Below are 27,541 nucleotides of genomic sequence, written 5' to 3' on the forward strand. Positions count from 1 at the left end.
TCAGGTTTTACTGTCCCTTGTCGCCTGAGGAAAATACCCCACATTCTACTGTACTTTTAAAGTTGTTTTCCATCCGCCCTTTTTTCTGTAACTGTGTCCTCATTTCTCGTCTGTCATGTATAATTTCCTGCATGACATAAGAATATGGTCAGCTGGCTCAGCCTTATAGCACCGATTGCAAAGACCTGTTGGATGTTGTCCTATGATGAAAAGTGTATTGTTAAGATTGCTGTGCCCAGTTTTCAGCCTGCTTAGTATTACCTGCTCTTTCTGCTGAATTCCTTTTCTTCTTAATAAACCTACTTCGTTTTGGATTGAATGTAGATGTCTCCCTTTTATTTTGTTAACCCATTGCTGTTGCCACTGTGCATCTCCTTTTTCTACACTTTACACTTTCCACACCCTTGCCTTTCCCCTCTATTCCGATCATTTAATACTGACCTGACTGTCTGTTCTCGACACCTGAATGTGCTAGGACCCACATGAATGTCACATTTTTCCTGTCTAACTACTCTTGAGTTAGCGCTCCAGATTTCATACAGCAGATCCTGATGACTACTGGCTGGTCCTGACTTGATGCAGAATCACTACATATTAATATGTTCCTGCAGCTGTTCACTCCATTCTAATGCTGTTGATGTGGCATACAATTCAACAGTAGACACATTCAAACAATCAGATGTTCTCTTGCTAAATCCCACATGGTACCTAGACACAGCGAATGCAAACCCTGTCATGTTTGTTGCTGTAGTGTTCACTGGAAAAATCAGCATTCTTATTACTGTGCTTCACTTTTCTTTCACATTTAGTAACTCCGTGTGTAATATGCTCTCTCCGTGTTAGTCTCTGATCAAAGTTATCTTCGTACAACTTCAAACTACATTCTCTCAGTTTCCTTCTTGTGAAGAACACAGCTTTTGTGTTTTCCCCCCAAAATTTAAATCCCTATTTTGGTCCCCACTTTTCAGCCTGATTAATCCCACATTGCATTTTCTTAGCTATTCTATTTCTTAACGACGTCTCTATATCCAGTGGAACATTTAGAAATCTATCATTTACCATGATGGAAAACAAGGTTGGCCTAACACTCCCCTGAGGTTTCCCTTTTTTCTACAAGACATTGGCCTGATAGCTCTGACCCGATCTTCACCTGAATAGTTCTTTCATCTAAGGAATTCATACCCAACTTAACATTTTCCCTCTGATTGCCATTAATTCTTTATTTACTTGTGCTTTCCTTATTCCATCATTTAGGCACACAACTGGATCCATTGTACTCCTTCCTTTCCTGAATCTGCTTTGAAATGTAGTCACCATACCTCTGCTTTCCAAGACATACATTAACCTCTAATTCATCATACGTTCTATTCATTTACAGATGTGTGATATAAAGGATTTGGTCTGTAGTTTCCAGGCCTGCTGGTATCTTTTCCAGGTTTCCTTCTTTCCAGCTCCCTGGTATTCTTCCCTCATCCCACACTTTGTTATACAGCAGCAATCATTTCTCCAGACTTCCTACACTACACACAATATGGTAGACCATATTTCATCTTTACCAGGTGCAGTCTTTCCTGTTTATCTAGTGCTTTTCTTAATTCTTCCATGTTGAAGGTGACATTTTGCTCACCATCTAGATCATCTTTTCTACCCAAAGCCTCCATGTTTTCATATTTTGATTTCTCTCTGCCTCTTCGTCCTTCTTCAGAATCCTTCATTAGTGTCTGTTCTTTCACTCCCTCATACATTGTTATGTCCATTAAAATCATCCCACCAAACAATGTTACTGCTATCCTGCCAATCTATCTCCTCATGCTTGCTTAACTCTACTCATTTGCATGGATTATAATAATTCACCATCACCAACTCTACCACATACTCTTGTTCACGTCCTATACCTATTACTCTGTAGGGAACGCCTTGCTTTACAAACGTGATACATCTACTTCCTCCTACCTCTTGCCTATCCCTCCTCACTGCCACATCCCATATAAAACAACATCCAAATTAGGATTTAACCAGGACTCTTGAATACACACTACGTCTGTTTTTTCTCTCCTACCTGGTAAACACTGCATGAAATGAGGTTTCTCACATTCCACTGCAGAATTAAAATTATTCGTATCAACACACACACACACACACTGTCTCTTTACGTGACTGTACCCTGAGGTCATCGTTTCTTCTTCCCATTTGAATCCTTTCATATCCAGTTGGAGCTTTCACAATAACCTGAATCCTCTCGGGTTTAGATTAAACTTTATCTGTAGCATTTATCTTCCCTGCCATAAAGACGACTCATTTCTTCTTCCCTATCCATGCATTATTGCTGTTCTTTTGCTGCAACTTTAGTACTTCCTCTCTCCTCATCCTGTTTTTTCTGTCCTGTCAATGTAACTGCTTCAACATGAGACCTTTTCTTTCACCTGTGTCTGTCACACACGTCCACCTCTTTTTTGAACATTCGTCCAAGAAGCGACACTGTGATTTCCTCCACAGTTACAACACTTTGGTCTCACTCCCTCTTTCTCATTTTCAAAACTCATGTTTCCCACCACACCTGGCGCATCTTTTTTTTTCCTTTGCACACTTTGGCCACATGCCAAACCTTCCAACTGGGAGCTGAAACAACTCAAAGGTTTTGTCACACTATGTCTGAGAAATCCAAATTATATCTCCTTAGGTAGAACCTTTTCCTTAAAATATATCATGACGGTCTCAGTCTCCTTTTTTTTCCCATTCCCCTTGACCTTCTTTTCACACCCCTCACTGAGTTATTCCTCATCTTCAGGTTTTCCACCAGTTTTTTACTAATACTAAGGGTAATTCTAGAAATGACCAACCATTGAGCCTCTACTCCCCAACCCTTACAACCCTGGATACTTTGACTTTCCCAATGCTTGTCATCATCTCTGCCTTCTCTATTATTATTATATCTGTATTTCCAATATTACGTCCTGTAAGTAAGTTTCCATCTCCTAAAACAGTGTCCTACACCCCCCTCCCACAAATTGCACTGCTACATTACGCAGTACTGCCTTCAGGTCCTTCTCCTGACTTTCTCTTCCCCTGCTTTCCAACCCAGCTGCAGCAGGTACGGTGTTTTTTCCTTCTCTTACGACAACTCATGCCTCATCTCCCTCTCACCTCCTCTTCCCACTCATTCTCCCTCCTACCATCTTCCTTACTTAGTTCCACAATTTCAAAGTCAATGTCGTTTTATCAGAACTAAGGTCCTTCTTGCTTTTATACAGTTCAAAATCAGCGCCGGTTTTCTTCCTCTTCACTTCCTCTCCGTCGTCTTCTTCTTTGCATTACCGCCACCTACTGGACTGTAAGAGCTTCACAGTGAATACTATTTTCAGTGTCCACCCAACGTGACCCCATTTAGCACACTTCCCATTCCCTAACCAACACGCAGTTGTCTGACTTAGTGCAAATCCTTCCCTCAGTGTAGCAGCTACATCTGCCCCAGATATGTCCACAACTCTCAAGAATCTCGTGGTTTGACTGTTACACCCTATGGTTACGCCAAAGTTTTTCCACGTAGTGTAACGGCTTGACGTCAGTGACGTAACCTGTATGCACGTTGCTTGCTGTTTTTCCGTTTTGTTTCATTCAGCAGTTTGTCACAGACGCCGTGTATTTTCACATAAAATGAATGCGTTCAACTCAGAGTTACAAAATTCTTAATTTCCTTCAGTTCATCTGTTTCTGTGATGACAGGGGAGACACAGGGGGAGGGGCAGAGGTGACAGGAGGAGGAGGAGGAGGCGGAGGGTGTAAACACATGATTAGTGTTAGCGATAGACTACGGTATGAAAGGTTCCACTTGAACCAAAGGAGCAACTCCCCTATTTTTGTTTGTACTTGTCTGAATGACAATAACTGGATACGACTGAAAGCAGGACGCCGCATTTCCAGCTGTCCTTGTATGCAGGTCGGATTGTCAGAGGAATCACTAAACTCAGGTAGGTAACGATACGGTGATGTATCGTAACGTTAACGTTACACGACAGGAAACTTCACCATGCTTTGAGAAGAAACAAGATAAAGGTTCTTTAATAGGGCAGCAAAATGAACCACTTTGGGTCGACACTGCCTTCGTCAACTTAAACTAGCTCGGTAAGCTAACTCTGGGAAGACAGATTGTGAGTGATAGCCAAGTCAACCAATGACGTTCCATGTCGTATGCTGTTGTGATAATTTTGACCAATGGTATTAAAGGGAATATGGGCCTACAGGTCAATGTAACTTGCTAGCTCGACCTTCCAACGTTGATGTTTACAACAGTGTAATGGATTTGTTTATGCAACATAGCTGACGTTAGCCTGAGAGGGAAAGGATGACTGGGTAGTGCGTTAAAAAAAACAATACTGGGCAGTAAACTACTGCTTTGTTTATTGGCACACACGCATACATCGACTAACTTACGAAGCTAATTTTGAAGTTCATCAGCACACAGTTCTGACAAAGCTTTCAGTAGATTGTGTCTCAGCAGTTGTAACGTTATATACATATTGTATGTCAGCGGTTGATATGTAATCTCCAACATTGTCATCCAGTTTTTCAGTTAGCCTTCAGTGCTGTCTGCCATAAAAGTATAAACCTGCGCAATCTTCTTTTATACAGTGATAGGCTGATGTGATAATCTGAAACTTCTATGAGTGCCACAGGTCACCTGTTTACAAGATGCACTTATGTCACCAAATGAAAATTAGAGATTCATTTATTCATAATGGAACAAATAGCCTGTCTTTTAGCCTTATAGCCTTAGAAACAGGAAGAAACTTAGAAGAGATCAAGCACCAAAAGCTGATATCCCACATGTTGATCCTACTTGGATCGTTGAGTGCTTGTTCATGAGGGAATTGTTGAGTCTCTGCAGATAAAGAGTTTGGTCTGTACCTGCCTTATATGGAAAGTGTTCTGAGACAACTTCTGTTGTGAGCTATATAAATAAATTGAATTGAGTTGAATTTATACGTAATACTTCAGACTGAATGTGAGTGTATATAACACATCAACCAGAAGAAATTCTACTAATTGGAGATACATTCCCATCTCAAGGACCAGAAGGTGCAGCTGTAGTTGTTGAGCAGACTTTTGTATGAAGCCTGTGGTGACTTGTTTAAAACTCCCATTAAGTGTGTGTGACTTGTTTAAAACTCCCATTAAGTGTGTGTGAATACACACACTTACAGTTTGATCATGACTGGTACTGTTACTGTGATGTATGAATGAGAAAACTGCTCATATGTGTGTAACTGTGCTGCCCTATAGATGGGTCAGGCACTGTGGAGGCTGCCTCCCAGACAACAGCAGCAGCTTCAGGAAGAGCTTGCCAACCGACTGGCTGACCAAGGAAGAGGACGAGAGCAAGGTAATCCTGGCATTTGTTTAACATTCAACACTACTTTTAGCTCAGGCTTTTGTAGTTTATGGGTGACTGCGTGTGGTTAACATCAGGGCTTTTAATTTTAGTTCAAATATGAGCTTGGTTACAGAAAGGGAGAAAACAGGTCCTGGGTTCCAGTCCGTACACAGTAAATAAACTTTCAGCTCAATATCAGCACAGCAAGCATCAACTGAACTCAGTCTGCCTGAGTATGTCGTGTTTATGTTTGAGGAAACATTATTTAACTCTGATGTGAGTAAAAAAGATACTGAATTTAATAGTTTTACTAGACTTTTTAATTATTAAGAAAATATATATAATCACTCTCAGTGTGTTCCTTGAGCGACTCCTCCAGACTCAGAAGATAACAAATTTGCATAAAGACTAATAAATATCAGAGATCTAAGACAATTTGCTGCTGCACTGCAATTTCCCAGCTTGGGATAAATAAAGTATATCTATCTATCTATCTATCTATCTATCTATCTATCTATCTATCTATCTATCTATCTATCTATCTATCTATCTATCTAATTTAGAACACGGCACACTTAAATACTCAATTCTGATTGGTCAATCGACAAAATTCAGCGGTGTTTATTTCTCAACAGACGACCGCCTGCTCAGGAATTCCTAATGGTCATAGACTAAAGGGGCAATCCCTTAATGTACCAAGCTCAATAACAAATTGCCAGCTGATTTGAGGGGCATATTATGGAGCATTTTCCAGACATTACTTTTAATTTTTTTGGAGACACTTGACGTGTGGCTGGAGAATGATGCCCCCAGCAACAAAGACAAGAAAAGTAAAGAACAACGCTGGACTGACAGGAAAAGCGATATTAAGCCACAGAGACTTGAGGACACAGAGATTGACCAGATTGAAGCGGACAGACACAGAAAAAACACCAAGAAAAACACAGGATGGGCGATCAATGTGCTAAAGGACGGGTTAGTGGAGACAAAAATGGAAACAGATTTTTTAATATATGACGTTGAACGAAATAGTGGTAAACCAAACTCTGTCGTCAGCTACGTCTCTCTCAGGTCTGGGATATCCCGTCACTTCTCCACATTTGTCATGATAACGCTAAATAAGTTTAAAGAAATAAGTTTTCCTGCCAGTGGGCCTGCGGTTGCTACGCAACGTACGTGTTTACTTTCAGAGCTGCTGCGCAGTGAGAGCGGTGACAGAACAGAGTAGGCTCATTTTAAATAAAATATGTTTTTATCACTATTTTGTGTCACTTTATTGAATGCTTTAGTAGCAAGCCGTGTTCCAAGCAGGATAATGTATAGTGAGCAGGTTCCTATGGAGAAATAAACCCAAACAGGATGAGACAGAAGCACGAAGCGAAGCGTTAGAATGACGTGACGTAAAGGTGCTGTTACACAACAATTTCATGAAACACTGTTGCTTTGTTTGCAGTGTGAGTGATGTTTTTGCACAGAAAATGAAAAAAAAATCCAGAAATCCAAGACTGCAGTTATGCTGTATTCACCCTTTGTGAGAATAATTGCTGTACAAAGAAAGTAATACAATATAAAAGTTGGAAACAACATTTCAAGTAGCAACGTGCAGGTTAAAACCTCAGTGACAATAATCAGAGTACAAGAGTGGATGAATCACACTGGATGTTTACCATGTGTAATCCAAATAATAGGCAGTCTTACAAGTAGTTTTCATCAACAGTTGTTTTTTACGTCTCTCTTCAGGCATCATTCTTCAACTTCCTAGTTGTACTGTATCGTTAAAAATCATGTCCCCGGCTGCAAAGACCACATGTAGCCAAACACAATTTCCCACAATTCCTTGGTAAAGGGAAGCCGTGCCCCCATGCATTAAGTATATGAAAGCAGGAGGTTTGTCTACAATTAAAATCAGAACTCGTTGAATTTTGTGCTGATTTTCAGGATATTTGGTTCATTACAAATAGCATAGAGCATGTATTTATGATATAGAATACTTGGTTAAGTTACAAATTTGGGTTTTCATGCCAAAATGCTCTATCATATATTGATAGTAATAGTAATAACTCTATTTACACATAAAGAAAAGTGTTGTCAGAAAGCATTTCTTGTTAAGTTTTGGATAGTTATTTGTATGCAACATTAAAATACTTGTTTAAGTGATGAACTGCACCACTGGTGATTGTTTGTAGAGATGGTAAGAGACCTTTCACACTCATGCTGCAATTTTGTGGTCTGTGCTACAAAACTTGTAACCTCTGTAGCACCAGTGATATGTGCAAAAAAAAGTAAATGTCCAGTGTAATTCATTTATTTATTGTTTTATGATCACAATGAGTGTGCTTGGTCAGTATTTGGCCACACTGCATGCTCCAACTTCCTTGTCATGCTAATTAGCAGTTAGCAAGTTAAGACAGTGTATTAAAAATGAAAAAAAGAAGAACAATCCTGATTTTCTTTTTCAAAGGGAGAGATGGATGTCCCCAAAGAAGAGCTCCCCAGCACTGTTATGGCCCTGACATCTACCATCTGCTGAGAACACGTATGGGAGGTATGAACACACAAACACAGGCTTAGCACATAAATACTTCTCCTAACTCTGTATCCACACTGTAAATATACTGCTTGCTCTTTTTGTGTATTTTGAGAGTATTCTTTGGTTGCCCCCCTCTTCATTGTTTCGTATGGTGTGTGCACACAGTCAGAGTTCTAGCTGCATAACTCATAGTTCTCGTAGTTCTTTGTGGCAATATATCTATTTTACATTTTTTATAGTTCTTTGTATAAAATGTACATATATATAGTCAGCTTTTATTTTGTATTTTGTATTTCTCTATTCTGTTATTTCTGTATTCTGTTTTCCTACTGCTATTGCCTGCTGCCTTTAACACCCAAAATTCCCTGGCTGGGGATTAATTAAGTATTATCTTATCTTATTTTAGTTGCAGAGTCATAAAGAAAAAATAACAGGAATTGTTCCTTACTTGGAGAAGAAGCCTATTGATGATACACACAGGATGATACATTTCAACAGAAACAGATAATCCAACATGACTCATTTTTGCCACATTTATGTGATTTCATACCAGTTAGTACACTGGGAGTAGGCGAGAAAAGTGTACCCATTTTAAATAAACCCATTTAGTGCAGTTCACCCTGATTTTTCTCTCTTTTCATCACTGTCACCGGTGCATCACTTTCATTACTGTGATAAATGCAGGCAGAAAGCTACTCAGTACTCCTAGAACTGGAGTTACGTCCAGTATCTACTATTTTCCTCACTATAACACTAACTCTGGTAACATGAAGATGTGGAAGGTAGCATTATAAGCATAGCACGCCAAATATTTCTGTTGTTGGCTGCAAGAACCAACAGAAACATCGATATCCAGTCCCACCATCTGAGGAAGACTCAGTGGCTTAACTTGATGGAAATGTCCCCACAACAACAGGAAAAGTCTTATACACACATACTGCAAACAGGATACACAATATGTGTGTGCTAATCTTTTTACTGTGGACTGCTGTGAGGGCCAATACAAAGCAGGATTTGCATCACACTGAAGCTCAAGGAAACTGTGTGAACGTTAAGCCTCATTTGAAGCCAGTTAAATAACCAGAGTTGTAGCTTGGGTGGAGGTAACTGTGTTTTCTTCTTGATTTCTGTGTAGTCTCACATAGCCAGACCTCACTTTATCTCCACACTACATACCGCAACACAGGCTCAGCTGGTTTTGTTGGTAAAGGAAAACCTCCTCTGCTGCGTCGCTATGTGTGTCTGTTTCTGCTGTATGTAAATGTGCTTGTCAGACATGTCCTGTGATACTATGACAGTTGTACTTATCTTATATACTGTGGGTTTTCTGCCAAATCAGGGCTGTCGAGATTCTTAATTCTACCCCTTGTCTATCTCTGAGAAATCACATTACATTTATTCATTACACTGAGGTAAAAGCATCATCAAAACCAGTCTGTCACAGTCTAAACACGCATACAGAGGACAACACATTCATAACCCTGACCTGTGGGAGGAAAGCCACTCCCAGGGCCATCTTGCTATAAGGCGACACAGCTGTAAAGTAGTTAACAACATAATGCCTGACTGGAAGAATTTAAATTATGTGTATGTTTATGAGGCAGGTGTCGCTTAACTTGTTTTCAATGTTTGTCTCCCTCCTCCTTTTTCTTGGTGACTGCAGGTAAAGAACAGCAGGGCTTTATAGATTTGGAAATGTTGCCACCTGAATTAGGCATCACCATACTGTCATACCTGAATGCTACTGATCTGTGCCTGGCCGGCTGTGTGTGGCAGGACTTGGGAAATGACGAATATCTATGGCAAGGGTAAGGAGGTTCACCTGTTGTTTCCATGATCTTATTGTGGTGATCAAAGTAAGAGGTGGTGATTTCACTGAGGTTCATACTGAAAATGCTTCTTGGTGACTAGTAGTCATCCTGAGCAGCTGTATTGTGCGAGCTGCTAAACTGACATAAAATAAATGTAGACAGATAGAAGCCAGAAAGCAAATTTTTGCCAAGTGCAGACTGCACAATTGTTTCTGTCAACTGCTGTCTTAGTCTTTTGTTTTCTATGGCAAGTTCCTCTGTGTTCTTTTTTCATTTGTTTCTATTCTATGACCTATGTGTGTCGATTCCTCAGGCTTTGTAAGTCCACATGGGGACACTGCTCCATCTACAACAGAAGACTACCTGCTGGTTTTTCATATAGAAGACTATACCTACAACTAGATGAAGGCAGCCTGACATTCAATGCTAACCCACAGGAGGTAGCACAACACATGGCTTATCATTGAAGATGTGTAGATATATGTGTTACATTCCATCCACCCATCTATCTATCTATCTATCTATCTATCTATCTATCTATCTATCTATCTATCTATCTATCTATCTATCTATCTATCTATCTATCTATCTATCTATCTATCTGTCTATCTATCTATCTATCTATCTGTCTATCTATCTGTCTATCTGTCTGTCTATCTGTCTGTCTGTCTATCTACACAATGTCAGTTTGCGTATGTCTTCATATTTCAATGAATTAAGACTCTATTGGACAAATAATCAGAAGATATATGATTCTCTCTCTTTCTGTGTGTGTGTGTGTGTGTGTATGTCTAGGGTATCAGTTATTTCATGTCTAAAGGTATACTAGTGGATCATCCGACCGAGCTGGCTAAGTTCATCTTCTACACCAGACGGCTCAACTGGAAGATGCTGAGGATTTACCTGGACGAGAGGTTAATACAGAGACAACGACATGCATAGAATACCCAGAAAACACACCACTTTGACACTGAATACTTCTGTGATGACAGCTGTATTGTGTGATACTCTTAAGAAAGCCTAAAGTTTAAACCTTAACCTGAAATGAAATTCTGATCCAGTTGTAAGAGGTGTAATTATTTATTGTAATTGTTTATTGTATCTCCTATGGTGCCCTTTTCCTTTAAAATTAGAATCCTACATCCGACAATTAGGTCATTTTCATTGTCTCTGTACAAATTAAAAAAACTTTGCTTCTATCATGTCATTTAGACTGTATTTGTGCATGTCTATGTGGGTGCAGACGGGATGTCCTGGATGAGTTGGTGACCCTCCATAACTTCAGTAACCAGTTCCTCCCCAACGCTCTCCGGGATTTCTTCAGACACATCCACGCACCAGAGGAGAGAGGAGAGTATCTGGAAACCCTCATCACCAAGTTCAGCCACAGGTTTTGTACCTGTAACCCTGGTCTTGTACGAGAGCTGGGCCTCAGTCCTGGTTAGTACTAACACACACACACACACACACACACACACATACTTTGTGCTGAACACATATTGTGAAGTTCTGACTTCCTGTCATCTATCTATATCCTAAAAATGAAGAAGAAAAGTGGCAAGGCAATTTGATAAGTTAGCCAAAGACTTGCACGAGAGGGAATGTCATGTCATGTGGATGAACTAGTTCCTACATTAAGTAAGTGATATCAGCATTGCTGCATTATATAAATGAAAACACAAAAGGGCAGATAAATTCAGCACTTAGTTTATTTACATATTACTTGAAGGATATGTACACAACACATAATGCTGCACTCATGATTTTCAGAGAAGCTACGGGCAAGTGAGACAAATGGTAGCAGAGGGTGATTGCAAAAATGGATGGGAGAGGCACAGTCGGATATTGCCTGTTGGTATTGGTTATTCCTTCAACATCATAATTATGTTGCTCGAGGAGCATCATTGCAACTGACCAGCCACGCTGTTTTGATTTATATCTCTGTGAATAAGATCGGGAAAATGTGCACATGGGAGAAGTTAGCCTTTTTAGCATGTGGTTAACATTGTGAAAATGGGGTGTTTTAACCCAAACCATGATATTTTCTAAAACCTAACCAAGTAGTTTTGTTGCCCGAACCTAACCAAACTGCCACAAAAAATAGAAAAAAAAAAAAGTTCCACATAGGACACGCCCCCATGCTTAGCAGTTGGAGAGGTGTTCTTCTCTTGAAATTCTGCACCCTTTTTTCTCCTATCTTTGCTCATTATAGCCAAAACGTCCTATTTTAAATGAATCAGTCCACAGGACTTAATTCCAAAATGCATCAGGCTTGTTTAGATGTTCCTTTGCAAAAAAATAAAGCACAGTAAAACTGCACCACCACCACTCTGCTAAATCCTCCTGAAGGCTTTTTGCAGTCAAACAGAGGGGTTTGATTAACAATCCAACGAGCAGTTTTCTCAGAAAGTTTTCTTGGTCTTCCAAACCTCAACTTGACCTCCACCATTCCTGTCAACTGCCATTTCTTTATTACCTTGCGAACTGAGGAAACAGCAATGTGAATCCCTGGAAAGAGCTGTTTTTCTTAACCAGTCTGTTAAGTCAACAGTCAAGATGCCACTGCCCCAGCAGATCGCTACATAGAAGATGGCTGTTGCCACCACAGAGTCAAAAAAATGCTCTCAGGAGTGTCCCCTGCTCTCCCCAGCAGATAAAGTCTGCTCTTACCATTCTTATATAGTGCATTTGTACTATCAGTCCAGTTTATTATCCAGGCGAACGCCCAGGTACTTGTGAGGTTCCACCATCTCAACGTCCGTTCCCTGGATGTTCACTGTTGTAGGAGGAGAGTGTTTGCACCTGCGCAAGTCCATCACAACCTATTTGGTTTTCTTAACATTAATTGAGGCTGTTCTGCTGACACCAATCGACAAATCTCTGGGTCAGTCTGTATTTTCTGATTGCACAGTTGTCAGAGAACTTTTGCATGTGGCTGTTAGCTGAATTTTGTGTGAAGTCTTCAGTTTTGAGGGTGAAGAGCCGGAACTGTTCCCTGTAGCCCCCCATGCTGCAGACAATTATGTTGGACTCACAGTCCAAACACAGTATGTCTGCGTCTGCGATAAGTGAAAATCATGTAGTTGTACACTACTGTGTACACAAATTGTGATTACAGTTGTGTACAGTGACAGTTTGACCTGAAGGTGGCGCTAGAGGAAAGCTGAGGGATTTGCCTTAATGAAAAAAAGGCTTTTTCCTCACCAGAATATTAAGAAAATTTCAAGGCAGTGTAGACAGGTCAAAGCATTGACTTTATAGTGATGCCATTCAGACACATCGTCTTCAGACCATTAATATCAAATCTGTCCTGACCCTAACCAGACATCACCATTTTTAAACCCTGCAGCCAGAAGGCCAAAAACTGTAGTGACAGTCGAAGCTACTACACTTCTGACCCATTGGCCCAACCACATAATGAGGGGGAAACGGTCAAGGCTTTATTTGAAGTAATCCCTGGCTTCAGTATTATCAATGGACCATGCATTTACCAGCTGAGGGCTTTGTTAATGTCAGCAGACTATACAGAAACCAATCCCTGACTCTGCTGCTGTTAACTCCGTGGACCTGCTCCTATGATTAGTCGGATTAGTGTCCTGGCTTGGAGCCCAAGGCTAGAGATTGATGGATGGCTGCCTTTCCAAACTCAGCACAGAAGTGGTGAACAGTTTATTAGTAGCACATTATACATTTAATATGTATATTGTTCATCACATTTAGATTTGATTTAGTCATAAGAAGTCTTATATACAGTCCAGTACTTTTTTGATGTTTTTTGTTTTGTTTTTTATTTTACTGCCCCTTTTCTCTCTCTTTATGCTGTTTCGTCTTAGAGCAGTATTTTTGCTCTCAGGTGTTGAGTTTGAGGTTCCATGCATTGTTCTGTAGCATGACGCTGAGGTCAAATTTTTAGCAAGTCCTGTCCATATGAAATGTGCTTGATTCATGACAGGGTAGTGTCTGATCAATGAAATTTCAGCCTATAGGGCACTCTAGCGGTACCTTGACTGCTCAGTTTGAGCATCTAATACTAAATACCTGGTCTCTCTCGTGCCTTATAGCTGAGCTCTTTGTGAAAGCTTTTGAGAAACAGTGATGTTAATCATGATTTACTATGATCTCTCTACAGATGCTGTGTATGTGCTGTGCTACAGTCTGATCCTGCTGTCTATTGACCTGACCAGCCCCCACGTCAAAAACAAAATGTCCAAGAGGGAGTTTATCAGGAACACTCGCCGAGCAGCACATAATGTCTCGGATGACTTTGTGGGCCACCTCTATGATAACATATACCTGATTGGTCATGTGGCTGCGTAGCTCTCCCTACCACCTGTTCTGTAGAAATCTTCATACAGCACTGAAGAATAGAAATTGGTAATTTGGTTCCTATTCATGTCTAGAAAATAGGGAACATAGTGGAAATGGATTTTCATGTCTCTCAAGAAATATAACAACAAATCCTACTGGAAAGATTAGAAAAACTAATAAAACTCACCACTGCACTGTGAGAGAGACTGTGCTACCAAATATTAGTCATTTTATTAGATTTTAATCAAAGGTGTGAAAAATCTGAAATGTCTTTAAAACCAAGTCACTGTAAAGACTGAGGTTTTAAAGCGCAACCATGAAGACAAGCTCTGACACTGCACTGATGGATGGGTACTACTGATTTGGTAGAGGAACGAAAAGGAGGAGGAGCACTGTCTTCAGCCTGTCAGAGATGCCGTGATTGTCATGTGGATTTCCTGTTGGACAGGGGTTGGGCCACGCTCACCAGTAGGACAAACACTGGTCTGTGACACAGGGGACGTTAATACAAGGTTAACACAAAATCACTCACCATCACGAGGAGCATTTACAAACGTAACGAATGTCAAAGTCGTTGGAGATATTCTTCAGATGAGCTGACCAAGAGACATTGTCAAGTGATTAAAAACCAGAATGTCCAAATGTCAACATACAACTAGACCTGGTTTTCTGTCCCTCACACGAGAGTTTTTTTATTTTCCATTTAGGACTAAAACGAATAAGAGAACATATTGGACTACATGCAAGAACTTTTTCATATTCTTATCCTAAATCTCTCTTACTTTTTCTGTGAGGCTTGGCATAATCAACACCTCTATAATACAGGGCTACCTGTTCCACTCTGTTAGTGGGCAGCTTCTTCACAAAAATGTAATAAAAAAAAAAGAATTTTAATAACAAGTCCAGATAACAACGTTAAAACTTTGCAGCGCCAGTCAACTTTGAAAGTTCCGGTGCCGAAATATGCCAATACCAGATATGAAATCCAATCAAATATGAATGAAATACCTCGCAGTAAATTGACACGGTATGGTGATGGTAATGTGGTGAATATTTTTGCATTAAGTTTGTTTCAGTTGTATATTTTATCTCAATAAATTTTGGTCTTATATTTATACTCCAAATTCATTCAGATTATAGAAATTCTTGAGCCAAACGTGTTTTTCCCCTGTGGAGAGGTACCATCTGTGTGTGACTTGGACAACACGTCTAGCTGGACCTCTTGTGAATTTAATTCAAAGGTCTGGTGAATGCCAGAAATGTGAAATTATTGAACAAACATGTAAATTCTTAAAACTGCATAAATTCAAAGGGATTGTTCCTTAATATATTGATGGTCACACAGCTAAAAGTAAAATGCATATTTAGTATTTTCGGAATAGTGGGAACCAATTTTTTTACAAGTTTTTGTCCAGCTTATCATTGAAATTGAATGTATTTGAACAGTTTCTTGAACCTGACTCGAGGGAAATGTATAATCACACTGCTTTGGAGAGGACATGTTGCTTGTCCATGCAGAAGATGTGCAGCTTGCACAGCTTCCATGTTATGCTTCTTTATGAAGAAAAGGGTAAATAATAATAGGGGCATTGGGGTCTGTTGATGATCTCTAATTCTGGCATCATTGTGATGGAACTGAAGTCAAATGTAGAGAGAGATAATCTTAAGTGGAAAAATCATTTTGGCTCTTGAATTGTCATTGAAGGACAAACCTCTGTATGGAGTCAGCGGGTGACAGTGCAGTAACTGAGTTCATTGAGGTTCTTGTGTTTTAAAAATAGTACTGCTACAATTTCATATTTTTGCACAATGCACATGTATTTAGTGTCAATTACCACATTTAACTTTAGTCAGTTGTTTTTAAAAAAAATCCTGGAAAATAGATATTATATATATTTGTGCAAATATTCATATGTAACACTATTATTAGCAGTGTGACAAAGTAATAGATAATTTAAAATGGTGGATTACAGTAATCAGTACATGAACATGTGTCTGAGCTCTTTTTAAATGTAGTTTTGAAATAGTGAAGCGTATTATCTGGAGGAAAACACTACAGTACAGAGGTCTTGGTATCTGACTGGCACATGCATAAAGTGCATGGAACGGATGCCTCCATAGCCATTGCAGTGGCATTGCGTAAGAGTGTAAAAGCCAATATGGAGAAATGGAAGTATATAAACATCTTAGGTCTGAACATATTAAAGACTCCAAACATTCAAATACATGAAATACTTCCAGCTGTTCCTTTTAAAAGTAAACCAATCTAACAATGACGCCCATCAGACCTAAATGCAGCATGATTGTCACTGTGCTTGTAGCTCTTACCAGCGAGTCCCAGCAGCTAGCATGTAGCCACAGCTAACAGGCTAGCATGTAGCCGCAGCTAACAGTGAAATGTCACAGTAGACACTGAATGTAACCATAGGAACAGACTGGATGACACAATGAAGCAGTTTTATATCTTTTTTTTTTTAATTAAGGGGGTTTGTGTCATGACTTAGATAGCTTATTGCTACACCAACCGACCTTTATTTATTTTGTAATTTTGTTTTCTATACAAGTAATTTCTGTAGCCTCCTCATTAGGTTGTAAATCTGACTGTGGCTGAACACAGAACATTAATTCTATGGAAGAGTCATTGTTGCTGATCATGTATACTGATTTCTTATTGTTAATGATGGCAATGATTATGATGATAATTATGTAGAAAATCCACTTCCTGTTGTGTTTATTTTTAATGCAGTTACACGGACACTTTATAACTTACAAAATGCACTGATAAATTGTTCCAAATAATTGACCTATTAAATATGGGTTTGATTTTACTGATCTGGTTCTTCCTCACTACATGAAGCAATATGAGAGAAAGCAATGTGAGTTAGCTCACAAAAGCCTGAAAAAAAAAGGATTTAAAAGTGATTGCAGATATTTAAAGATTCTTTGCTCTTAGTTTAAATTAGAAGCATTAAAGGAATAAATGTCTCAAAGGTGATGCTGGGAGAACAGTTCTCAGCTCTGAGGTCATTTGAGTTATTGTTTGGCAGCCAATGTGCAATGAGAGCTGCAGCCTAATTAGAAGAATAATTAATGTGAGTATGACTTAGGCTGTTTTGGGGGACACATTTCAAACTCAAGACCACTTAACTGGGGATGGCTGGTGCTGTTTGGGACAAAAGCCATGTTCCAAGTTGTAAAACAACTGATTTTTGGGTCAGTGGTAAATGTTATAGGGTTAGGGTTAGGTTAAGGTTAGGGTTGGGGTTAGGCAAGTAGTGGTTAGGTTTAGGGCAAGTCTCCAGGAAATGAATGTATGTCTATGCAATTTCCCCAAAAGTGGCCTCTCTCTCTCTCTCTCTGTGTGTGTGTGTGTGTGTGTGTGTGTGTGTGTGTGTGAGTGAGTGTGAGAGAAAGTGTGGGCATGCATGTGTGTGTGTGTGTAAGCATGTGCATGTTTGAGATCAAACAGCAAGAAGACTAAATCCTCTCCAGACACAATATGACCTTTGACACGCTGCCTGTGTGTCTGTGTATGTGTATGTGAATGACCTATACCTGGGTGGTGTTTGTTTTATGTACCGCAAATGAAAAGCTTGTAGTGTTTAAAACCAATGTCTTCTGTCTAAAAAGTCCAAAAATCCAAAAGTACTTAGAGTGACATGAAATGAAAAAGTCCCACAAAATAAATACTTAATAGATACGTAAGTAAGCAATTTTCAAAAATGCTATAAATAAACCATAAAATGTACAAACGACATCATTGATAATAAATTGTAAGTAAGTCAGCTCTGCTCACTGAGAAGAAGAAGGTATGCTGTGTATGCACTGGAACTGCACTACTTGATTACTTGTATGCGTGAAGAAAAGGAAAAACAACTGTGCCACTGTGAACCTCTCTCTGTGACAGCAAATAATTGTGCAAATGAACGAAGAACAGATGTTAAAAAAAGGCATCTTGATTTATATTCAAGAATTTGTGAGAGCTGTCTTCTTCAATAATTAGCTCTGAGCTGACCCCAATGACTGGTAAAGTGCATTTATGATAGAAAATGAGTTTCATTTATATTTTCTGACCATATCAGAGATGCTAATGCACCCAGACCAGACATAAGGTATTCATGATGTGTCATTCTGGAAAGTCCAATCATCAATGTTCAATCATCTCCCTTCCCTCTCCCTCTCTCTCTCTCTTCCTCTCCCTCTCTCTCTCTCTTCCTCTCTCCCTCTCTCCCTCTCTCCCTCTTCCTCCCTGCCTCACTCTCTCCCTCTCTCTCCCTCTCCCTCTCTCCCTCTCTCTCTCGACCTCTCTCCCTCACTCTCTCCCTCTCTTCCTCTCCCTCTCTCTCTCTCTTCCTCTCTCTCTCTCCCTCTTCCTCCCTGCCTCACTCTCTCCCTCTCTCTCTCCCTCTCCCTCTCTCCCTCTCTCTCGTCCTCTCTCCCTCACTCTCTCCCTCTCTTCCTCTCCCTCTCTCTCTCTCTTCCTCTCTCACTCTCACTCTCTCCCTCTTCCTCCCAGCCTCACTCTCTCCCTCTCTCACTCTCTCCTTCTTCCTCCGTGCCTCGCTCTCTCCCTCTCTTTCTCTCTCTCTCTCTCCCTCTCTCCATCTCCCTCCCTCTCTCTCGTTCTCTCTGTTTCTGTGAGGATGATGATGAAGGGGCTGGTGTTTATTTAGTCCAGCTCAGACCGGTGGGCCCAGGTTGTCGTCTGGTGGCATCCCAGTCCAGAGAGCCTCACTTAAGCCTGATGGAGATGATGGATGGCCTCTTGAGCCCTAGAGGCTCTGTGCTTCATCAGAGCAGCCACTGCTGTTGACACACACACACACACACACACACACACACACACACACACACACACACACATTTCTTTCTTTCTTTCTCTCTCTCTCTCTCTCTCTCTCTCTCTCACACACACACACACACAGCAGGCTGGTTCAGGCTGTCCTGCTAAAACACAGCATTGATGCTACAGGGACTGCTGCTCTTGTTACTACGGTTACTACCAACACCCATCCATTAGTGAGTAACAGAACTGCTGCAGCTTTACTGTTAGGCACATTACTTTTTATTGTTTTGAAACAAAGACTTTGCTGAAATGCAATTGTGATGCCAGCTTTATCTATTAAGTCATATTTTTTCATATTGGAAAATCACATTTAAGAAGTTAACAAAATAAAATAAATAGTCAAAATGAAGTACATACTGTCAATAAAAGACACATATGAATTTCATAGCACAAACGCATCTCCACACCAAATCCAATCAGTGCCCTAAGTGAAATGAATTTTACATGAATTTTAGATGAATACATTTTTTACAACTCAAAAAATGTTGCACCACAATTTCAATTAAGAGCACATTGTGCCCCCACTGTTAACCACTGCTCCGCTCATTACAAACACATGCTGTGCAGACAAACATTGTTTGAACCCACAGAACTTTAAATTCTTGAGAAGATTCCAAATTTCCCAAATATGTCCCAAGGACTCTGTACCTTACTGTAGAACTGTATGTTTTATTACATTAGAAGTCAAAATACAATGTTTCAGAACAGATGTATCTTTGATACTTCTGTCCCCAAAAAAGGACCAATTTGGAACTTCAGGAGAAATGAAAGGAAAACTGGATGTTAAGGGGACATCAAGACATTGTTTTTTTTTTTATTATTATTTTCAGGATTTTAAAGTATTTTTCTCCATACTTGGATTTGCTTCACTAAATTCATTTATCTGCATGAAGGCTTTGTTTTTGCTTCTTTTTTTTGCCCATTTATTATAATACAGCTATTGTTAATTTGGCCTCAAAATCAAAGTTTTACTATATTATACTTTGCAAATGCTGATTCCATTTGCATAATGCTGCTATTGTCCCTGGTGCTACATCAGATATTCTGTGTGTAGGTCCTCCTCCTTGTATACAAAGCCCTTAATGGACCAGGACCAAGCTTCATTGCCAAATCCCTTGTCTAGTGTTTGCCTTCAAGAACACTGTGATCATCTGCTGCTGGTTTATTGGAGGTCGAACAGCTGAATGAAAAATGGGGACGCAGCCTTTGTTAATTACACCCCAAAGCTCTGGAACCTACAGATATCATGGAAGCAGCTCGCTGAACATTTTTAAAAGAACGATAAAAACTTTTCTCCTTTAGATTTTAACTAGCTCTGACTTCCTGATACTGGCCTGAAACACTGAAGCACTTATGCACTGCTGCACCTCTTTTAAAATGTTGTATTTTACCTGAGTTTATGCATTCAATGTAATCTGTTTTAATTTTAATTGTATTGCTACTATTCAGTGAGCTTTATTTTCCATCAGTCTCTATCCCTTTTTTGTCTCCATTCTGTCTTTTTCATGTGAAGCACTTTGAGCTGCATTTCTTATATGAACGGTGCTATACAAATAAAATTCCTTCTTATTGTTATTATCATTATTATTATTATTGGTAAATGGCCGTTGTGAATGGAAGCCTATTAGCAACCTGCAGCCACTGAAAATAGTCCAATAAAGTGCAACTTCTAAATGGAAAGCTAAGCCACATGAAACAGACGGAGAATCAATAAAAGCTCTGATAAAAAACAGAGGATTAAGACAGAGAACGACAGGATATTAACTCATATCCAATTAAGATGAGGGTGAGACACTGTGCATGTGTTAAAAAAAGGAAAATAAATAACATTCTGTTGTTCTCTGTAATCTGCATTTATTTAACAGCAACTTTCCACATTAATAAACATTGCTGTGAATGTGCTAAAGTTAGCCAAAACATGTAATTAATTACTGAAATGGTTCATAAACATGAAGAGAAAATACTAAAATAGACAATATTAAAGTTAGTCAAGTTATCATACATACATTCATTATGCTAATTGGACAATAAAATGGGACATATTCACGTTAACAGAAATATGTTTGCTTACTAAACAAAACAAAATTGTGCGACATTATCAGGCATTAATGGAATAATGCAAACAGATGATTACAATATATGGATATCAAAAGCAACATGTGAATAAAAAGCATTACTCAGTCTGGCACAATAAATACAAGGCAAGATAGTATTTTGAAATATACATAAAACATCCACAACTGAACATTTGCACAGCTGTTAATGAGAGCAAATGAACCCAATATTGTGCAATGATCAGCTAAAAATGATATGACTAGAAATTCTTTTTTTTTAAATTATTATTCCAGACATCCAGTGCTGTTCCAGTTCCAATTTCAGTTCTTAGTTCACAGTTTAGAGTGAGACTATGTCACTTTCGAAAGCAGAAATAAAAACCTTATTATTATAATTATTATTGTTTTAAATTAAAGTGATATTCACAAGCATCCTTGCTTTGTACACTCAGTGAGTTTGCCATTACAGCCTTACTTGCTCTGGAATGACCAGTAGATTAGGGTGGTAATGTTAGCTAATGTAAGCCAACTTCACATAGATTTAAATGCATAATGGACTTGGGGACTGTCCTCTACCTGAACTACTCTGCTTTAACATATACCTTCGCTGCTTCTTAGCTCCAGTCACATGGTGTCCCTTTAAAGAGGGCAGCCAACATGAAGAGTAAATGAAAGCACAGTTTGGCAGATGAAGGGAAGAGTGGCACTCACAGAAACTCAAACTGTATCAACATAAGATGTCTCAGAATCTCTCATACAGCCTGAATGACATTCAGTACAGAAATACTGCAGCAAACAGGTGTTTAGCCTAGTTGGAACAAAACATCTTACAGATTACCACTATATAAAAATGCATTTAGAAAGTCTTGTATGAAATTTCCGGTTTGTGTTATAAGGCATTTCTCAGAGGCTTTAAACACACCTTTGGCCTCTTAACTGCTGTTTCTGTCACTGTGAGCTAAATCAAAGATAAAGCCCCTGCAAACAGAGCCATCAAAACCACAGAAACCACCTCCTCTAAACACAGGAGGATTTACACCATTTCTGCTTTCTGTCTCTCTGCCTGCTGGTCTTGGTTCTGCAGTCATTATGCAGCCGTCTGCATGGCAGAGCTGTTACTGCATATGCTGTCTAATACATTTACTTCGATTATGAGATCATTTTATAGTTCTCATATCATACTGTCATCGTGATTAGTAACAGTGTTAGTAAAGATGATCTGACCTGTTTTTATAGTTAAGGTACTGTCATTTATGGTAAAAAGCCTTAAACCAAGCTAGATTAAAATAGATTACAGTTTGAGAACAATATAAAGACACCATTGAAGGTAGATAACAAAGCTTCTACTTAAACTTGTAAATACATGCAGTAAACAATGCTTCTAAATAAATATCAAATAAAACATATACAAGATCAAATATATAACACTGACACCTAATGAGTTGAATGAACCAGTTAAAGTTGCAACCAATGAAAATACCTGCAGATACATCAAATTACAAAGTGCTAGTGATAAGATAAAAGGAGGTAGTTCATTTCAGTAGTATTGCCAGCTTATCTATTAATTGCCCCATCTTATTATACATCACAGATGACTCTGTGTTCATCCTCTCAAGGTTAAAGCTCATATATATCATTAGCTGGATCTACATTTTAAGTGTATGATGGAAACCCTGGCAGACCATATATAAGACTGGCCTATCTTTCAGCGCCTGTATGAGACTCACCAGGCTTTCAGCTAACTCCACTGTTAACCCATCCACAGCAAGATTAGACGGCCAGAGAAACTGCTCCGTGCAACACGTTCTCATCCCAGCGCCGCACAAAGCCTTCCTGCCAGAGAGCCTCTCTGACACATGATTTTTGTTATGAAACAGTCGCAGTTTGGTTATGCTCCAAACCTGCGTGGTGATTAGGAAAAGATCGTTCAGTTTTAGTTTCTCAGGGGACACAAACCCCATTCATTCGGAGAACACATAGGTCTTGTGATTGAATAACAAACTATTTTTGTCCTGCAAGAAAACTTTGATTTTTGGTGACATAAATGATCCAAAAGGTAGAAAATAAAGTAGAATTATATAGTTAGGTATTTAGGCAGAGAGCCATTAATTAGTACAAAGGAAATGTGGGATACTGCTGATGCATAACATTTCAGTATTGAATGATTCATTTTTCTTTAAACTGACAGAAAAAGTGTGGGCATAAATGATGAATAATGGGGAGTGGAGTGGTGTTACAGTCGCTGCAGAGTTTTGTTTTTCAGCAGTGATCTTTTTAAGTTTTTACGTTTAATTAAATTTTTTTACTATAATTCTTGACCTGCTCATCAACATCATTTATTAATTGTTATACATCTACACTTAATTCCTTGTTGATTACAGCACAGCTGAAAAATCCTGGTCAGTAGGGGTCCAGTGTGAACTAAAAACCTTACCACTATTATTATCGTGAAGCCTGAAAACACGTAAATTCCAACTAAGGTTAATGATTCACACCACGTTGTTTGGAAATGGAAAAAGAGCTGATCAGTCCATTTTTTGTTGCCCAATCAACTGTCTGCAGATTTTATTCTCAGTGTTTCCTATAACTACACTTTCCTTTCTCTCTGTGACTTATTAGTATGTGTGTGACTATTGACAAACAGTGCAATAGTCAGCATGCAAAGAAATAAACTGAAAAGGAAAATTCATTCCTTCAATTTTGAGGCTTGATTAAAATGTTTAATCCAAAGCCTTCATCAGTCTGCAGCACTGTTTCAAAAGTAAACACCAACTTTGCATTGAAAAAATACAAAAAATACAAAAATAAATCAGCAAATCCAAATGCTGATCATTTGGATTTGTTCGTTAGATTATGTTGCTTTCAAAATGATCTAACAGACAAACTTTAATTCTTGACTGAATTTAACTGGTGGAACAACAGAATGAGGGTGGAGACAACATACTATATTCATTTTTCATGCTTTCTGCATGGCCACTGATGTAAATATAACATATAGACTAAATTGTCTATAATAAATATTTTGGGACAAGTCAGTGTGATATAATTAAATTGTGCTGCAATTTCTGACCTTTTGACCTTAACTACTTCCAGGCTCAAAGTTAATCGATGATCCAGAAATCCACTTTTCTGCAGCAAAGCCACGACTGCCAACATGTCTTCTCAAGATTTCAGGCTATTTATTCCTTTCTCGCAATAGTTGCTGCCTGTTTTCTAGTGTTCATATTTCTTCATATTCATTAATATTCATTCATTCATTCATTCTTGGGTGATTACTCGGTTATGTCACTGGCAATGAAGTGGGAGTGTTTAGTATTAACACAACAGGTATTTTAATGCACTTTGAACTGACTTTGAACTGGAAGTGAAGTGAGGTGTCAGGTATAAATTCAATGTGGTGCAACACATTATGCATTATATAATCTCCCAAAAGTAATTCAACTGTATTCATTATGAGAATTTGTATGGCTGATCACTGTACAGCATTGACTGTACTGAAATTTGGTGGTGTTTTCCTGAGGTAAGATAAAATTAGATAATATTTGATCTGGCTGAAAAAGGGGGAAAAAACAAAAAAACAGAAGAAAACAAGCAAACCAGTGTGAACAAGAAACAACGCTAAATTTGCATCTCAACGATAAGAGGCTAAACCTGACAATACCATCAGTATTTTTCATATTTAGTTCAGACCCTTTTAAGCAGCTGTTATCCACATTGTTGTCCAGGCTTTCTGCTCTCAGCTGAAGACTATGCTGCCCATGTCTCAGCTCTTGTCAGATGTTGTGCAACACTCAGCAGCAGCTGGCATAGCCATGCAGGCAGAGCAGAGGCGCTCTCAATGATGATTTATTAGTTCAGAAGACACACAGGGACATGATCACTGTTAGATCACGTTTTCTCTCTGTCTCCCTGTGTCCGTCTACTGGTAGATTTACTGCTGCTAGTGCAGCTCGAGGACAGCAGAGAGCTGCTAGCTTATGTTTTCATCACAGACAGGAAGGAAGGAGGAAATTGAACGAGGTGAGCACTGAGCATTATGTGAATGTAAAAAAGTCCTTTTATCAGTGATGAGGCTGAGACGTAAAAACACACTAGAAGAAGGAGACAGCCTAAGATGTCTGATGAAACATTCTTTTTATTAAATTATTTTCCTATCTTTATTCTGTGTGTGTTTTTAAAAACGTCCCTCAACCTCATGAATAATGCAAATAAAAAAATCAAAATCAAATACCACAATGGAGACATGCTGCAAAAGAAGAATCACTCACCCAAATGGCAAACTGGTTGCATTAACAGAAAACTGATTCAGAAATGATAAGTCAAAAATACAGGCAAACACTAAAAATAACTAGATAAAAATAAAATTAACCAGACAAAAAGCACTGCACTTCAAGTTAATACAGCACAAGGGCCCAGGCCAAAGGGAATGCTAAGTGGGATAAGTTGAGTAAGCCTGAGTTTCCACTTGGGAGAAGCTTTTCTGGCAGATCCACTCCAGACTGCTCTTTTCCATATCTTATGTGCAAAAGTAGACATCTTGGCCTCACCAGTGGTGATAAAAAGAAGCTCAGGGAGTGTCCAAAATTGAAAGGGTCTCTCCTCTGGGGATCATGAGTGTGCTCTGCAAGCTTCATGGCAATCTGCTTTTTTTGGTACTTCTTCATTACAAGTAGATTATTTAGCCTAATGGCAGTGCTACACGAGGTCACGGAATCAGCAAAAACATTCATCCTCTGGGAACCAGTAATATTTATATTAAATTTCATGGTAATCTGGACAGACTGCAATGACATTTGGTTTTGCAGAATCATTATGATCTCATATGTGATCTTGATCTACATGCATGCTAATGGACCAGCAATTCTTTGCACTAAATACTAATGTCAGCATGCTAGCAAGCTCACAATAAAAATACTAATGTTAAACAGTTTATTTTTTGACATGTTTAGATTTAGTCTAGCTCTTTAGTCTTTGGATGCTACTATTTGCTAAGTAGCACGAAACACAACATCAGCTGATGGGAATTATGCATGTTTTTGGTCATAAATCAAAGTGCTGAACAAATTTAAAATGACCTGATGATCACATTTCACTGAAAAACAAAAATGACAACCCCATGGTGGTGTAGGATGAAGATGAAAAGTTAAGGAATCACCAAAGGGATTTGTGATAAATTCTAAATGGATTGCACTTAAACAATGCTTTTCTACCTTAACAGATAAAACACTTTACAGTTGGCCACCCATTTACACACATCACTGGCGATGGAGCTGCCATACAAGACGCTGGCCTGTCCATCAGGACCAACTTGGGGTTCAGTGTGTTCATTATGAGGACAGGAGGATCGAACGCCCAAGGTTAATTTATTTATCATTCTACAACACAGGGCTTTATAAAGAAATGCTAGTTGTGACACACAAAATAAAAAAATATATACAGTATAAATGGAAGAATAAATAAGTCATAAAAATATAGTATTTTTAATGGTGGAGCGCGTAGGAGGAATCCAGTCTCACAGCCTGACAGCAGCAGATACTTCTGTATCGCTTGCCAGACGGCAGCAGGGTAAACAGGCTGTGGCTGGGCTAGGGAATGTGTTTTAGGATTCTTTGGATTCTGTGCAGGCACCTCACCAACATCACTGATACTTAGTGAATGGTGTTCTTGGTGGTTTTAATGACCCGCTGCAGAGCCCTCCTGTCCTGGGCCAAGCACATCCCATGCCAATTTGTGATGTTTTCAGTCAGGATCTTTGTTAGTTGCTCCTCTGGTAAAGTTAACAAGAACTTGGCACAGGAATCTTATATTCTTAAGCTTCTAAAAGAAATACACTTGTGTCTGACCTGTCTTTACCTGAGCGACAGCAAACCATGAATGTCTGTACAAACTGCAATGTCAATCTGTCCCACTGTTGTTTAGATATATCAACCTAGATGAAAGTGTTTTCTGAGCAGCCATCTAACTGAAAGACGGAGCAACAATGCCATTACTAAAACTTAATATGTCACTTAATATTAACTAATGGAGTGTACTGATCAAATCTCATTTAAATAGGTGGTCAGAGGCACATTTGGCCATACCCTGGACTTACAGTACATAGTTTGCAGTAAACATGTAAGCAAACGTGTTTCTAACCAAACCGTGTCTGTAGTTAGCTGCTGTCTGAGCTGTAGTCTGCTAGCTAGATATACACTGTAGATGAGAAAAGGTCACACATGTGTGTGTCAGCTCCAGCCATCTGTTGACCAGCTGTGGAATGATGTCTCACATCATGCCTCTGACTCTGTCTCTTTGTTGCTCTCTCGCTCTCACTGACCCTTCCCCTGATGGAGGGAGAAGTGAGCTGAACTAGGTTGTGCAGAGATGCGCTTTGGGTAAAAAATTCTCTGAGGAGCTTAGCTCACAGACAAGTTATTACCTCTAAGGTTAGGCAGATATGTTGTGCTCAGTGACACTGTATTTGTTTTAGTATTTACTGTGTACATTTCCTGATGCTCGTCAGCATAGTCTTGTTGCCACCAGTTTGGTTTTCAGGTGACAGCAACAGGGGCTCAGAAGTGTTCTGACAAAAACAAGGAAAAGAGATGATTGTGTCTCCGATATTAGCCCCTCTGCACTGGC

General features: G+C 39.2%; 1 protein-coding gene across 1 annotated transcript; it reads left to right on the plus strand.

Annotated features, from left to right (window-relative positions):
- Positions 1-3,802: 3,802 nt before the first annotated feature.
- Positions 3,803-16,848, plus strand: fbxo8 (F-box protein 8). Its single transcript, XM_041933486.1, has 8 exons — positions 3,803-3,968; positions 5,281-5,380; positions 7,833-7,916; positions 9,565-9,709; positions 10,026-10,152; positions 10,508-10,626; positions 10,956-11,152; positions 13,842-16,848. Exons 2-8 carry the CDS (start codon positions 5,281-5,283, stop codon positions 14,027-14,029), a joined length of 960 nt encoding a protein of 319 aa, XP_041789420.1. The 5' UTR covers positions 3,803-3,968; the 3' UTR covers positions 14,030-16,848.
- Positions 16,849-27,541: the final 10,693 nt, after the last annotated feature.

Source organism: Chelmon rostratus, chromosome 3, assembly GCF_017976325.1.
Source record: "Chelmon rostratus isolate fCheRos1 chromosome 3, fCheRos1.pri, whole genome shotgun sequence".
NCBI lineage: Eukaryota > Metazoa > Chordata > Actinopteri > Chaetodontiformes > Chaetodontidae > Chelmon > Chelmon rostratus.

Bases quoted from the DNA above. Each gene is read 5' to 3' on its own strand.
- fbxo8 (XM_041933486.1), top strand. From the start codon at position 5,281: ATGGGTCAGGCACTGTGGAGGCTGCCTCCCAGACAACAGCAGCAGCTT. The intron at 5,381-7,832 runs GTAATCCTGGCA...TCTTTTTCAAAG, and splicing joins AGGAAGAGGACGAGAGCAAG to GGAGAGATGGATGTCCCCAA. The intron at 7,917-9,564 runs GTATGAACACAC...TGGTGACTGCAG, and splicing joins GCTGAGAACACGTATGGGAG to GTAAAGAACAGCAGGGCTTT.